Here is a 14770-nt window from a genome sequence, read left to right as displayed (position 1 = left end):
TTAAAGCAAGTACCATTCCTTTTTATTTATTTCTATTCACTGTTTCACTCATCAAAGAAGTTGAGATTACAGGCTCTGTAGTTAGACGCCTGGGTTCAAATCCTGACTCCATCACTCACTAAACTGTATAAACTTAGGCGAGTTTTTAAAAGTTCTCCAAATCTCAGCTTCCTTATCTGCAAAATGAAGACAGTAAAGTACTTACTTGGCTGTTGTTAGGATTAAACAAGAAAACCTATGGAAAGTACTCAGCACTTACACTGCATAAAAATAAATACGACAGGACCTCAAGGACTAACAGATGTGTAAATAATGAACTATAATAGAATGTAACAAAAGTTAAAATGATAAAATGCTGACGTGAACGTGGAATTGTGAAAGCAAGAAGTAAAGGTGGTTAATTCCTCCGGGGATGACAAGAGCAGAAGAGGGAAATCAGGAAAGGCTTCACAGGTGACACAATAAAGAATATGTGAGTTCTCCAAGAGAACAGAGAGTAAAGCTGGTTCAGAGAAGGGCCTGGGATTAGCAAAGGCACAGAGATCCTGAGATCTATGAGTGCAGTGTGTTCAGGAAAGAACCCATTATCTGGTGTGGGAAGAAGCCCAGGTATATGGGGGAAGAGCTGGCAAGACAAAATGGGACCAGACTGTGAAAAGCCTCATGCACCACAGTGAGCAGGTATTTGAACTCTGTTCAATAGGCAGCCAAGGGCCACAGAAGCATTTTAATATATTCAGATATATGATTTAAGGGGATAACTTGATAATTATGTAGAGGATAAACTAGACCAAGAGGCCCTTTAGCGGGCTGCTGCAATGGAACAGGCCCAAGATCCAACCCACCAGCATTTAGAGTGGAGAAGAAGAGAAGCTTAGAATGGTGGTTCTCAAATTACAGTCTGGTGGCCCCTGGCAGTCCCTAAGCCCTTGCATGGGGTCAGTGAGGTAAAAACTATTTTCATAATAATACTAAGATGTTATTTGCCTTTTAAAATTCTTGTTCTCTCACGACATCCGATATCACAACAGACTGACTGCAGAAGTAGATATGAAAATCTGTGAGACTGTTCTATTAGCCAGACGTTTTTATTTTATTTCATTTCATTTCATTTCTCGCTATGCCTTGCAGGTCTTAGTTCCCCGACCAGGGACTGAACCCAGGCTCTTGGCAGTGAGAGCGCAGAGTCCTAACCACTGGACTGCCAGGGAGTCCCAAGCCAGACATCATTAAAGAGATTTGCCAAAGATATAAAATAATGCCACTCTTATTCAATTTTTTACGTTTTGGAAAATGTTATTTTTTCATAAAAATGTTACGTATGTTAGTGTTATGGTTGTATCATCATAATTTAAAAAATTAATTTATAAATACATACTTCAAAAATTCCTCAGTGTTTTAATACAGTTAATATTAATAGATATTAGTAGATAAACACAAGCTCTTTGGGATCCTCAATAATTTTTAAGAGTGTAAAGGGTTTTGGGATCAAAAAGTTTGAAAACCACTGGATTAGAAAAATATTTGTAAGTAGACCAAATAGGACTTGATAAATAACATGGATGCAGGGGCTAAAAGAAAGGGTTCTTTCAAAAACTACTCTTAGGGGACTTGGTGGGTGGTGAGAAGAAACAGAACAAGTTTAGGGAAGGCTATAGAACAAGGAAAGGGTCTAGGCGGGATTTCACTGGAAATGACACAATTGGACCAACCTAAATTTCGCAAATGTTGGGTACTGAGATCTGATCAGCAGAAAATCTCTAAGTAAAGCTGGCAGATATAAGACACTGCATGAAGTAATGTGGATCACTACCACTGGGGATTGAAAATAAAATATGATTCTACCATTTAGTCAGAAGTTCCCTGTCTCCCATCTGCTCATCTTACTGCCTCAGTCAACGATATTAATAATACAGTTACTGACATTAATGATATTAACAATACTGTTTGCTATTTGACAGGCACCATGATAAAGACCTTACAAGCATCTCATTTAAAGTGAGGAAATGGAGACTCTGAGAAGTTAAATGACTTGTCCAGGGTCATGTAAATCTACCTGTTGAGAGCAGCATTCAGACCCAGGTTCAAGTGCCTCTGATTTCTTTGCTCGAAAGCTTTCAGCCATACTGCTCACCTGGACCTGCTGCTTCTGTGCATTCAGCATGTTGGGGTCAATAGACAGGGGCCCCAGCACCCCCATCATCAGCTCTTTCTCCATTAGCCAGGGCCGGAGCTGGGATTCTGCAGCCTGGAAGCAGGCCAGATGACTTGCTGATTCCTCCAGCTGCTTTTGCCGAGCCATTGTCACCTCGGTGGCCATTTCCCATCGGGAATCTGTAGAGAGGAAATGAGAGAATGTATTCTTTTCTTTTACCCTCATCAGCCACTAGCCTGGTCCCTAAATTATGTTCCTAATATACTACAGGAAATGACCCCTGGAGCATTATTTAATATTTTTTAAGTTAAAAATAACCTGCATTTAATTTTAACTAAAGTAACAAACAGTTTTGTATCTTGACTGCAGTGGTGGCTATATGAAACTACACATGGGATAAAACTGCACAGAAGTAGGTACATACATACACAACGCATGTAAAATACCTTATGTGACATATATATTATTTTTAACCTGTTTTTAAGCTTACTAATTATGAGCATCTTTCATGCCAAAAAATTTTTTCATACCAATACACATTCACCTACATCATTTATAGTTCAATATTATGAGCGCAGCATAATTTAATTCCTTCACAGAATGTTTAGATATTACCCATTTTTCATTTTTATCATCAATGCTCTTTGTCACAGCAGATTGTCAGTTTGACTTGCCCAAGAAAGCCAATACTGATACTTTGAGTGGAATCTCTAAATTTTTTCCACAATCAGGCTCATTCTCTAACCCTCCCTGCCCTTCTTGCTTGCTTATGACAATTAACTAAAAATCACTCCTGTTTATTGGGTATGCCGAAAGCCTGTATTTACTTTGAAGACAAGGAATTTAGTGAATTTGTAACACCCCAGTGATAACATACTGAGCTCCTCTTGCATTTTCTTCCAGTTTTCTGCTTCTTGTGAGTTGGGATATGTCATCAGTAATCCAGACAGGGCTTCCTTTACATTTTGGACTTTTGGAGAATTCTGTTCCAATTCAGCCAGGAAGGCCTAGGAGAAAGAACATCATGAATGCCATGAGATTTCTGGACAGGAAACAAAGCTGTGAGCGTGGAGGAAATGACGGCAAGACGGGGCAGCAATTACAGGCTCGACTTCTGATTCTATCCATGATTGTTTCATGGTTTTAAGATACTTAACCTTTCTGCTTGAATACTTAATTAAAAGGAAAATCTAGGTGGCAAGATTTGAATTTCTTTTACGTACAACACATCGTAACCCAATAAGAAAACTGCTAATCCCTATAAACTAAAAGTGTCAGGACTTGATGAAGACGATGATGATGATGACGGTGACGACAGTAATGGCGATGTTTATACAGTTGTAGGATATGACAGGCTAGGCCTCAACAGGAATACTAAAATTTTTGGCAAAAAATTGTTACCGGACTTTCTACATGGCCTTATTTCTTCTGACATTTTCCCTAGGCCTACAAGTCAATCTTAAGGATGAACTGCAATCACAGCTGTTTAGATCCCTCCAAGAGTTGGAAAGGTGCTCTGATGGAATGGTTTGGCTTATACCATCACATTGAAAATGAGATCCCATTCTCAATGAACTGATGCTTCTGAGGAGGGCTATTCTCCCTCTGCAGACAGATCTGGTTTTGTTTCTCAGTCTGATGTGTAACCATTTCTAATTTCATAGGTAAGAAAATTCTCTGGGAGAGTTTAGGCATACTAGTCATTTGAAAGTCAAACATGCTGCTCGTAACGACTGGGTGGTTGGCCATGTCTCACTCTCAGGCCCCCGGGCTCAGGCGGGAACACTGGTACAACCGCCCCTTCCTCTTGGTGTTTGAGATGCAGCTAATGGGAACACAGTACCTTGTTAGATTCAGCTTGGGCTCTCACTGTCTCTGTCTTGGTTGGAGATGAAGAGGTCTCCATGCCTTTCAGGACTTCCTCTTTTAATTCCAGCCACTGCAGCACCGAGCTTGCCTCCTGCTGAACTTCCTGCATGCGGCTGAGGACAGCCTGAAGACTTTCCCGGCGTTCCCGAAGCACTTCCCCAAGTTTCTCATATTTCAGGTTTACATCTGACATGTCACACTGGATCTCCGTCAGATCTAGCATCACAGAAACAGAGATCAGACTGGGAATAGCTCAAGCATCCCCAGTGGTTCCTCACTAAATTATTCATCAGGATTAAGTATCTCTCCCACTCCTTCTAGTGAACTAGAGATGATCTTCCTGCTAAATCACATAAAAGTTCCTGTTTATATACAAAAAGCAAAAGAGCTCTCATTAATCTGATTTCTGATGTTGGCATTATATACTCAGATGTATAAATAAAATGCTAAGCAAACATGGGAGCAGCAAAGGTGAAGGGAGTGAAGTATTTGGGGCATTCTTCTACTTCCTCTTCTTTAAACCGCAGAGAAGAAAACCTAGCTGGGAGGCTGAGGGCTAGATTTAGACCACCTCTAGTATAGCTTCTTTATAATTCAAAGATTTGCATATATTTTCTTCCGGGTCTTTCCTTATTGGTCTTATCTAGTGGTCCAGTTTATTTGCTTAGTAACTTTATTTCACTGGTTGCCAACCTGTTTAGCCTCTCGCTAGCAACAAAGAGGCATCACAGTTGCTTCTCCCCAGACTTTTACCCTCACACCCATCCTGGCAGCAATCCTTCCACACATATGGAAACATACACAGATGCAAACATGAACACTATCCTAACACAACCAATGAAGAGGCACTGTTGAAAATGACATTCTCACCTTTGCAGGTGTGGTATCCGTTTACACTGCCTACAGAGCTTCCTACAGAGGGCAGTATGGAACCTGAGCAGAAGGACAGAGAGACAAACAAGGCAAGACAAATGTGTTAGGAATACATACAGGCACTGAATTTATTCTTTGGCACTCACTTTAAGCTCAGATATCAGGAAGTTAACACAGCACAAGACAACATACTCATGGAAAGAGACAAATCATTTTAGCTGCCGGGCAACAGGGTCACTGGAGGAGTTTCAGCTCCTTAACCCTAACCCTAACCCTTTCTACAGGAAATCCAAATTCTCCTCTTAAATCTCCAATTTGGATTCTTTGGACCTTGCCCTAATTTTGTGAAGCAAGTGTTAGTAGAATGACTAAGTCTTTAGACTGGCATTTGACATACTTTAGAATGAGGAGGATTTATAATACAGCCAAAAAGGTTCAACTTTAACATCAATGTTCTTCAACATAATAAAAATAAACAGTAAGTACAATTAAGGACATAAAAAGCAGCATTCGTTTAGTAAAGACATTAAAATGAGCCTTTCCTATATTGTTTCAAAAGATCCCGTCTTTTTTTTCTCATGACTTTCTGCTCCCCTTCCCCCACCAGAAAACAGAAATTCTAAGCGTCAATAAATCTGGCTCATAAACATTCCCATAAATTCTGTTTAGGGTCTTTGGTTCTGTTTCTCATTACCACAATTTCACCTATATTCTCCCCAAGTTGATTCCTTGTGTTTCAGGAGTATCCCAAGTAAGTAAAAACCAGATCATGTAATTACAATGATTATAAAGAAATGTGAAGAATAGTTACGACATAATGTAACATTCAAAGGGCAGAATAAGACTCTCACGTGCACTGATTTCACTGTGGAAAAGGTCAAGTGCAAGGTTATATATTAGACAATAATGATTAATGATTGTAAAACTTTTAAATGTTAACATTATTGTATCTTCAATTTAAAAAATGGATCAAACCAAAAGATCATATTCCACTGCAGTCTGGTGATGACCAAAAAGGAACCGGACTAGTAATTTGGAGAAGACAGTCGTAGCCAAGACTGTCACTAACTCAGTACGTGAGCCTTAATCTATGGACAGACCTTGGTATCTTCTCTGGGATATGAAGATAATACAACCTATCTTGTCAGCTCTCGTGGGGTTACTGGTGAGAAGTAGTGAGGTAGTGTATGTGAAAGCACTTTATGAAACCAAGAGAGCTCCACGACCATAAGGAACTAGAACACGCATGGGTTTTCAGAGATGGAAGAGAACTTTTTAAGAGCACTCAGGCTAGTGATCTTCAAACTGATTTTCAAAGCACCCTGAGGAGGTGCTTTAGGGACTCTGTAAATGTTTGGTTTAATTTTAATATTCAGAATATATTCCTAAGTACTTAGAAATGGCAGTAAAACATGCACATTTCTATTATGTTGAACACCACATTTTAACCCAGTAGATATAGCCAATTTATGCTGCTTTTTGGGGAGAATAAAGTAGCTCCTGCACCTCTGTGCATACATTTAAACTTCTTTCTGAGTGTCACTGATGGGAAAAGTTGTAGTTCTTCATTAGCACTCTATATTCAAACCTACATATGTCCACTTATGTACAAAGAAAAACATCTACAGCACACATGAATTCCATTAAATAAAATGACAAAAAAGGCTGAGGTATATCTACTCAGAGCAGGCTCTCATCAGGGTAGAATTGTGTAGTAAGAGAATTCTTAACACTTCGGATTGTAAAGTGAACTTTTAAAAACATTTGTCATCATTTGCAACTATTTATCTGTGTGAAACGTATTTTCTGGATACAATGCAACCAAGGAAAAAACTGAGAAATAAATAATGAAGCTGTCATTCAAAAATTCTTTTTTTCCAAGTTTTCATATTCACTAAGATAGCCTCAATATTCTTTTTTTTTAATTAACTAATTTATTTTTGGCTGCATTGGGTCTTCGTTGCTGTGCATGGGCTTTCTCTAGTTGCAGCAAGCGTGCCTCTCATTGTGGTGGCTTCTCTTGTTGCAGAGCACAGACTCTAGGTGCACGGGCTTCAGGAGTTGTGGCACATGGGCTCAGGAGTTGTGGCTCGTGGGCTCTAAAGCGCAGGCTCAGCAGTTGTGGCGCACGGGCTTAGTTGCTCCGCGGCATGTGGGATCTTCCCGGACCAGGGCTCAAACCCTTGTCCCCTGCATTGGCAGGCAGATTCTTAACCACTGTGCCACCAGGGAAGTCCCAATAGCCTCAATATTCTCATTGATGAATTTCATAATAGATAAATGCTAAAATTCACTTATATTTTTATTTGTCTTATAGCTCTACATGAGATTTATTTTTAAAAAAGATTACAGCACTTTAAAAAGTTCGAACAACCACTGACCTAGTCCAGAAGTCAGAAAACTTTTGTGCACCAGCCAAATCTGTCCCTCCGCCTGTTTCTGTATGTGAAGTTTTACTGGAACACAGCCACGCCCATTCATTTATATATTGTTTATGACTGCTTGTGTGCTACAATGGCAGAGACATGTAGTGTGACAGAGACCATATGGCCCACAAGCCTAAAATATTTACTCTACGGCCCTTTATAGAAAAAGTTTGCTGGGTGATGTCACACGCTAATAAGTCAATGAACTTTGAAATTTAAGTGTTAGAATATAAAAGTCACTAAATCTCTGAAATGTTGTCACTTCTAGATAGTTCCAAGACTTCTTTAAACTTTAGGATACAATAGGAAAGTAGACATTCTCAGTAGGAAGAAAGAAAGTAAACTTTGCCCTTACTATTTAAATGACTATAGGAGTGCATTAACATAGTCTGGTAATAAAACCTAGGAGATCCCAATTGACAACCAGCAAGTGACTGTGAGCTCAGAATGCATTTTGTTTGAAAGAATTAATTTGTAGGCAGAGATAATTCATATAGTTGGGCACAATCTTTGTATGCACTTCCAAGAAGTGTGTCAGTTCCTGGTGTACCAATACTGACTCCTAAACACTTAGCCTCTCCCAAGATATCATGCTTATACCCTCCAGGGCTGACCCTAATTTAAAGTTAATGCATAGCCATCCATTCACATATTTAAAAGACAGAAATTCCTCAAGATGGAAAATCCTATTTTAATCCTTCTATGTTCATTTGACAGTTCTAAGTGGGCCAACTAGTCCCTTTACTTTTTCCCATCACCGGAAGGGGTTTTGCAAAATGGAGCAATGTTACAAAGGAAATGGGAAAACAGATCAGGTTGAGGGGAAGACTGCTTCATGAAACATCCTTGATTTTCATATCCAACCTTGATTCTAATGTTTATTCAATAAGGGGTCATCACCAAAGGGCAAAGGGAAGAATGATGTTTATTCACTACATTTTCAAGAGCCTGCACTCACCTGTCTTGGCTTGAGAATCAGGTGCTGTGATCTCCATGATGAGATTTTCTAAAGAAGTACCTTTGCAATTGATTTCTTCTACCAAAGTTCCCTTACTTGTCCAGTCATCTAGGAGACCCTGTTTAAAGAACAAAATCGCAAAATGTAATATCTGGAGGCTTTCTCCTCATAAGTAGGGACACCTGTTCTACATACACTCCTTAAAAGTTTTGATAAGCATTAAACAATCATCCTCATTTATTCAGCCATTTCCAGAACTTGGTTGAGCCAGCCAAGATGTGGGAGAATGATATCCTGGAATATTCAGGCCCTTCTCATTCATTCATCAAGCAAATATTTTTTGAGCACTTACTATAGGCCAGGCATTGTGCCAAACACTGGGGATACAAAATAGGCTTACGACACAGTTCCTAAAACCAAGAGCTCAGATTATCAGTGGCATTATAATGTGATAAATGCTATTACAGAAATATGGACAGCCACTAGACTCTGAGAGCACAAAAGGAGACACATCTAACTCTGCCTGGAGAGAGGAAAGATTGGAGTTAAGATCAGAGTTTGCCAGGTGGACAAAGGGAATACCATGCTTGTAAAGAATATAAAGGAAATGGTAATTGGAGGGTAAAATGAGGAGTTAGATATTGAAATGTAGAGAAACATACAGAATCATAGGCTACAGAATTTTATATTGGGTTTGAAGTCAGAGCTCAAACCACCACAGAAAGCTGTTAGGAAACAATGGCATTTGCTCTAAGACAAAAGTATCTGGTCTCTATCATGTTGTCTCTAAGCTGTGAACTGCCTGCTACAGAAGTAGAATTTTACTCTTTTCCAAGCTGGGACACCATCCTAGCCTTCAATCCCTTCCTCCATACTGAATCTCCCTCACAATCTACTTAGTCTGCTTTTGACTTCAAGCTGCAAAGCAGCAGCAGAGAAAGACATCGAGCCATGAACATCTGGCAAACTCATGCTGCCGAACTTCAAACTGAACCTTGTCAATTCAGAGTGTGTCAGTTCTTTTATTAGTCACTCTTGATTCCAAAGAGCCAACAGTTCCCAAACTATGCACTGACTCACAGGATATTTTAAATTTTTGAGGGAAAAACAGTGACATCTGTTGGACACCACGTGAACAACTACTGCTAAGCTGTTTGGACCTGACCACTTAGTAAGTGAGGTTTTTCAGTTTTTTGGGTGTTTTTTTGTTTGTTTGTTTTTTGCCTTGAGATGCTATGAAAAATGTCTTGAAACACAAACGGAACCATGAACTAAGAGATCAGGGAACCTCTGTCCTAGGGAACTCCCCACAGCAAATGCTCCTGGCACTCTCTCTGTGAAAGCTCTTCTCTTTCATCTATTCAAGATAAATCCTGTTTTACTAAGAAAATAAGGACAAATGCATGAGAGTTAGTTGGAGACCGGTTTCAACAAAAATAAGAAATATGTTAGAGATGCACACAGAGCTGGATGACTATGAACCAAATACAGGAGAGAAGGGATTCTGCAACAGATGGGAGAAAGGCTGATGCTACCCATGCAGGTACATTCCAACCATCTGATCTGTAACTTTTCCTTTATTAGTTGTAGTAACTTTTCCTTTACTAGTTGAGGAGAAATTCTCTCCTCAATTTTCTGATCACATATCTGGTCACTTGCTCACATATAATTGTCTAATTCTCAAACATACAACAAGAGTGTAATCTTCTCAAGACTGGACTCTGACAACTGTCTTTTTTATGATCTACCACAGCATGACAGGCATCCCCAAGACAGCTGAAACTTTATAGATATCATTCCCAGATTACTTTTTTGGTTTTGGTTTTTAAATAGGAGATGCTTTGGTGCTCAGTGCTTGGGTAGGGGTAGGTTGGACTCACGTGGAGAAAATGGAGGAACTGCTATTCTGATACACATGGATAACTTGGATTTCTCACACCATTTGCCCACCACAGGTGGAAATGAGTCCACACAAGATTCCAAACTGCTGTCCAGCCTGATTCCTGGAGAGACTTTGTTCACCTACCTTCAGGTGTTCAATCTGTTTTTCCAGCTCTTTAGTGCTTATGAAAGTCTCTGTAGGTGGAATACTCCCTTCAGTTTCCTTCAGCCATTTCTGGAAAGTCCTAACCAGCTTCCGGAATTCATCTAATTGCTCCTGGCAAGATGATGCATCTTCCTCTCTGTCAACAGAGACAATTTGTTACTTGCCAGACTAAGCTTGTAAGGAAGTCAACGTGAACTAAAACTATATTCATTCTAGGACTCTAGGCATCTGTTTCCTAAGAGGGCCTTTCCTTCTCATAATCTTTTCCATGGCAGCTTTGGCTAAACAACCACATATAATGTAGGAGAGCATCAAACTAAGGAATCTGTTGCCCTTGTTTGGACATTTCTGGGGTAAGGAGTCTTCAGTCTTACTCTAGGTTAAAGTGAAAATGAGAAAAACTAACGGGAGCCTGCTATTTAGGTACTATGATACAGTGGAAAGAATGCAGGCTTTGGATCTCAAGGCCAGCTCTGCTACTTTTTAGGTATTTGACTCTTTCAAGGCCCAATTCAAATGCTAATTCCTTTAACAAGGAAGATGCCGAAACTGAAGCTCAGAGAAGTTAGGCTAAGCACACCAATGAGTAAAATAAATCAAGGAGAAAGGAGAATTCAATTTTGAAATTAAGTTTTGGAAATGGTCACATCTATTAGACTTCAAGGCAGAGATCCTGGCTCTTCATATAGCTAAACAGCCCTCAGCTGAGGGCAAGGAAAACAAAGTCTTCTTGGTCTTTGTCCTGTCCCTTTCACCTGCACTAAATAACCGCTGCTTACAGTGGTGATTTCAGCAACTGCTTTCCTCTAGTCACTAAAGCCGTCATCTGCTAAATCGAGATATTTATGGCTAAACCAAGAGAAGTCTTATCAAGCTTTTAAACCCACATGAGGCTTTCTAATGGAGGAATTATGGCTTTTCAACTGTGAGCTAATAACCTGAAGTCATCCACCCTTGTTGTATATTCCCATGTTTGCCTTAAAAGAAGAATCCAGAAACTCCTCTGTAACAGCAACAGTGGTCAAAACAAGCAGTGTGAGTTCCAATATAATCCTTAATTATGTCTGGGAAGGCTCTTCCAATTTTTCTCATTATTTCAAATCCTGCCACAATCCAACTTGCTGCCCCAAATTTGTTCTGTTTGGTCCAGGTGACCTGGGGCTTTTGATTGTACTGAGGGGGAACTGAGTCCCATTACTGAGAAGGAACTCACTATTTACTAACAGAAAGACCACTAAGCATTAAGTAGACTGAAGAGCTTTGTCTGAAAGAGGCACTTTCCAATCTCCTATGGCTCAGTAGCAGAATTTTGATGCCATCTTTTCTGGTGAAGAAGGAAGGAGGAGAAAGTCATTTCATTCAACAGCAAGAAAAATTAGCTCCATGACACTGATCCATACATATGAAAACTCACCTTTCTTTAACTGTCTTCCATAGCTCTGTGAAGTCCTTTTTGAGGTTCTGTACCCTGTCCTGGTGCTGGGACAGGTCCAGGGCAAAGCCACAGGAGCTCAGGTCAGTGACCAGGTACTCAAGAGTATCCAGGTTCTCCTGTTGGTCTTCCATTTCCAAATTGAGCTCCTGTCAAGGAAACAAGGAAATGTATTCAATCCTCTGGTCCTTGTAAATAACGACTCTAAAGAATGAAAGATATCTAGATTAAAGCTGGGGCATGTTCTCCCTTACTTGTAGAAAAAGAGGGAGCAAGAAAAGAGGCATGTTCACTGGGTCAACTGCTAGATCAAAACATTAAATATGTAGGATTTCTCCAATCCACCTGAGAGTGGCTGGAAATTACAAAGGAGTCTTGTCTCCTTTAAACAAATCTTTAAAGATTCCAGAGGCAGCATGACAGAATAAAAAGAATGGAAGTTTCTGGAGTACAACAGACCTGAAAGTCAATCATGGCTTTGCCATTTACTAGCTTGTGATCTTAAGCTATTGAACTTCTCTAAGCTTCTGCAGTCTGTCTCTTCTTTAAAACAGGTAAACACACTCTTCACTATTATTTAACACTGTATTGACAATATTAGCCAATGCAATTAGGTAGGAGAAAACAATTTGTGGCATAAGAATTTGAAGAGGTAAAACTATATTTGCAGATTACATGAAAGTATATTTGTAAAACCTCAGAGAATCAACAATACAACCAAATTGAACAGTGAAGTAATCCAATAAGCAAGAATATAAAATCAACATATAAAGATCAAGAATAATATAATAGCAACACAAAAGGTACAATTTTAGGAATGGTACAAAACCTTTATAAATAGAACTTTAAAAGACTTCTGAAAGACATGAAAGCAGACCTGGAAAAAAACAAAAGATGTCCATAAAGCTATGTGTGTATGTGTATGTATGCATCTATGTGTGCATATATGCATGTGTGAATGAGTAAAGTAATGTGAACCAAACAAAAATACCAACTTTTTTCTCTAGGACTGATAAAATTGATTCTAATGTTCATATGGAAAAATAAATGTACAATTATAGCTATGAGAAATCCTGAAAAAGAAAAAGAAAAAAGAAATAAGGGAGATTAGCCTTACCAGATAGTAAAACATACCAGAAAGCCTCTAGAATTAAAAATAGTATGCTATTGTTAATGAATAGAAAGACCAGGGAAATAGAATAGAAAATCAAGAAATAAACTTCAATACATAAGACATTTTATATGTGATAAAGACAGATTCTCAAATCACTGGGGTAAAGACAGACTTTTCAAATAAATGATATTGGGAATAACTATACAGAACTTTGAAAAAAGATGAACTTGTATTCATACCTTATACTATACCTCAAAAATAAACTTAAATTGTTAAAGTATTCAAATGTAAAAGAAAAAAAAGAAAAGAAAAAAAGAAACCATGTGGCTAAATTCCATCATAACCTGGGTGTGGCAAAAGGCTTTCAAACTATGACTAAAAATACAACTTCAATGAAAGAGTGATATCTCTGGTTTCAAGCTATACTACAAAGTTACAGTAATCAAAACAGTACTATACTGGCACAAAAACAGACATATACATCAATGGAACAGAACAGAAAGCCCAGAATATAAATCTAAATGGATAAAGAAGATGTCTCTCTCTCTGTCTCTGTCTCTGTCTCTCTCTCTCTCTCTCTCTCTCTCTCTCTCACACACACACACACACACACACACAAACACCGGAATATTAGCCATAAAAAAGCATGAAACCTTGCCATTTGTGACAACATGGATAGATCTAGAGTATATCATGCTAAGTGAAATAAGTCAGAGAAAGACAAATACTGTTGATCTCATACTTGAAATCTCAAAAACAAAACAAGTGAATGAACAAACGAACAAAAACAGACTCATAAATACAGAGAACAAACAGGTGGTTGTTAGAGGGAAGAAGGTTAGGAGAATGGGTGAAATAGGTGAAGGGAATTAAGAGGCGCAAACTTCCAGTTATAAAATAAATTTAAGTCATGGGGATGTAATACACAGCATAAGGAACATGGTCAATAACACTGTAATAACTCTGAATGGAGACAGATGGTTACTAGCCTTATCAAGGTAATCATTTCATAGTGTATTTAAATGTTGAGTCCCTATGTTGTACACCTGAAACTAACATAATATTGTATGTCAACTATATTTCAGTTTAAAAAAAAGTGATAAAATCTATTGTGTAAAAATTAAAAAAAATTTTTTTATATGGCCAAAACCACCATAAGCAAAGTCAAAAGACAAAGGACGAACTGTGAGAAAATATTTCCAACATGTTATAAAGGACTAATTTCCCTAATACAGAACTCTTGTAAGTTGAAAGAAAAAAAAAAAGATCAAACTCTTTTTTTTTTTTTTTTTTTTTTTTTTTGCTGTACGCGGGCCTCTCACTGCTGTGGCCTCTCCCGTTGCGGAGCACAGGCTCTGGACACACAGGCTCCGCGGCCATGGCTCGCGGGCCCAGCCGCTCCGCGGCATGTGGGATCCTCCGGGATCGGGGCACGAACCCGTGTCCCCTGCATCGGCAGGCGGACTCTCAACCACTGCGCCACCAGGGAGGCCCAAGATCAAACTCTTGACAGAAGATAGCAAAATACATGAACCAATGATTTACAAATAAATGTCTCTTAAATGTATAAAAATATATTCAACTTAGAGAAGAAATAAAAAATTAAAACCACATTGAGATATGTTTTATTAATCAGATTAGCAAAAACTCAAATGCTTGACAATACATTCTATTGGTGAGGCTGCAGGGGAAATACATAGCACTGTCATACGCTTCTGCTAGGGATGCAAAATGGGGAAATCCTCATGGAGGGAACTTGGCTACATCTAACAAAACCACACAACCGTTTAACCTCTGATGCAACAATTCCACTCTAGGAATTACTCTGAAGATACACTTCCAATAATACAGGGAAAAAACACAAAATTATTCACTACAGTGTCATTTTTAATAGAA

General features: G+C 38.8%; 1 protein-coding gene across 19 annotated transcripts in view; it reads right to left on the bottom strand.

The window, feature by feature from the left end:
* The window catches only part of MACF1 (microtubule actin crosslinking factor 1), a 330003-nt gene that overhangs the window by 86639 nt on the left and 228594 nt on the right, over positions 1-14770 (bottom strand). For 15 of the 19 annotated variants that reach the window (XM_060089544.1, XM_060089550.1, XM_060089543.1 and 12 more), the window contains 7 exons: positions 11743-11909; positions 10308-10464; positions 8282-8399; positions 4895-4957; positions 3999-4240; positions 3033-3162; positions 2135-2334 (listed from right to left, as the gene is read on the bottom strand). In XM_060089544.1, coding sequence (XP_059945527.1) covers positions 2135-2334; positions 3033-3162; positions 3999-4240; positions 4895-4957; positions 8282-8399; positions 10308-10464; positions 11743-11909 — 1077 coding nt within the window. The remainder of the gene's footprint in view (positions 1-2134; positions 2335-3032; positions 3163-3998; positions 4241-4894; positions 4958-8281; positions 8400-10307; positions 10465-11742; positions 11910-14770) is intronic. The other 4 variants (XM_060089548.1, XM_060089555.1, XM_060089557.1 and 1 more) reach the window with 1 other exon arrangement.

The sequence above is a fragment of the Mesoplodon densirostris genome, chromosome 2 (genome assembly GCF_025265405.1).
Source record: "Mesoplodon densirostris isolate mMesDen1 chromosome 2, mMesDen1 primary haplotype, whole genome shotgun sequence".
Taxonomy (NCBI): Eukaryota; Metazoa; Chordata; class Mammalia; order Artiodactyla; family Ziphiidae; genus Mesoplodon; species Mesoplodon densirostris.
This window is presented reverse-complemented; position numbering and strand designations above follow the sequence as displayed.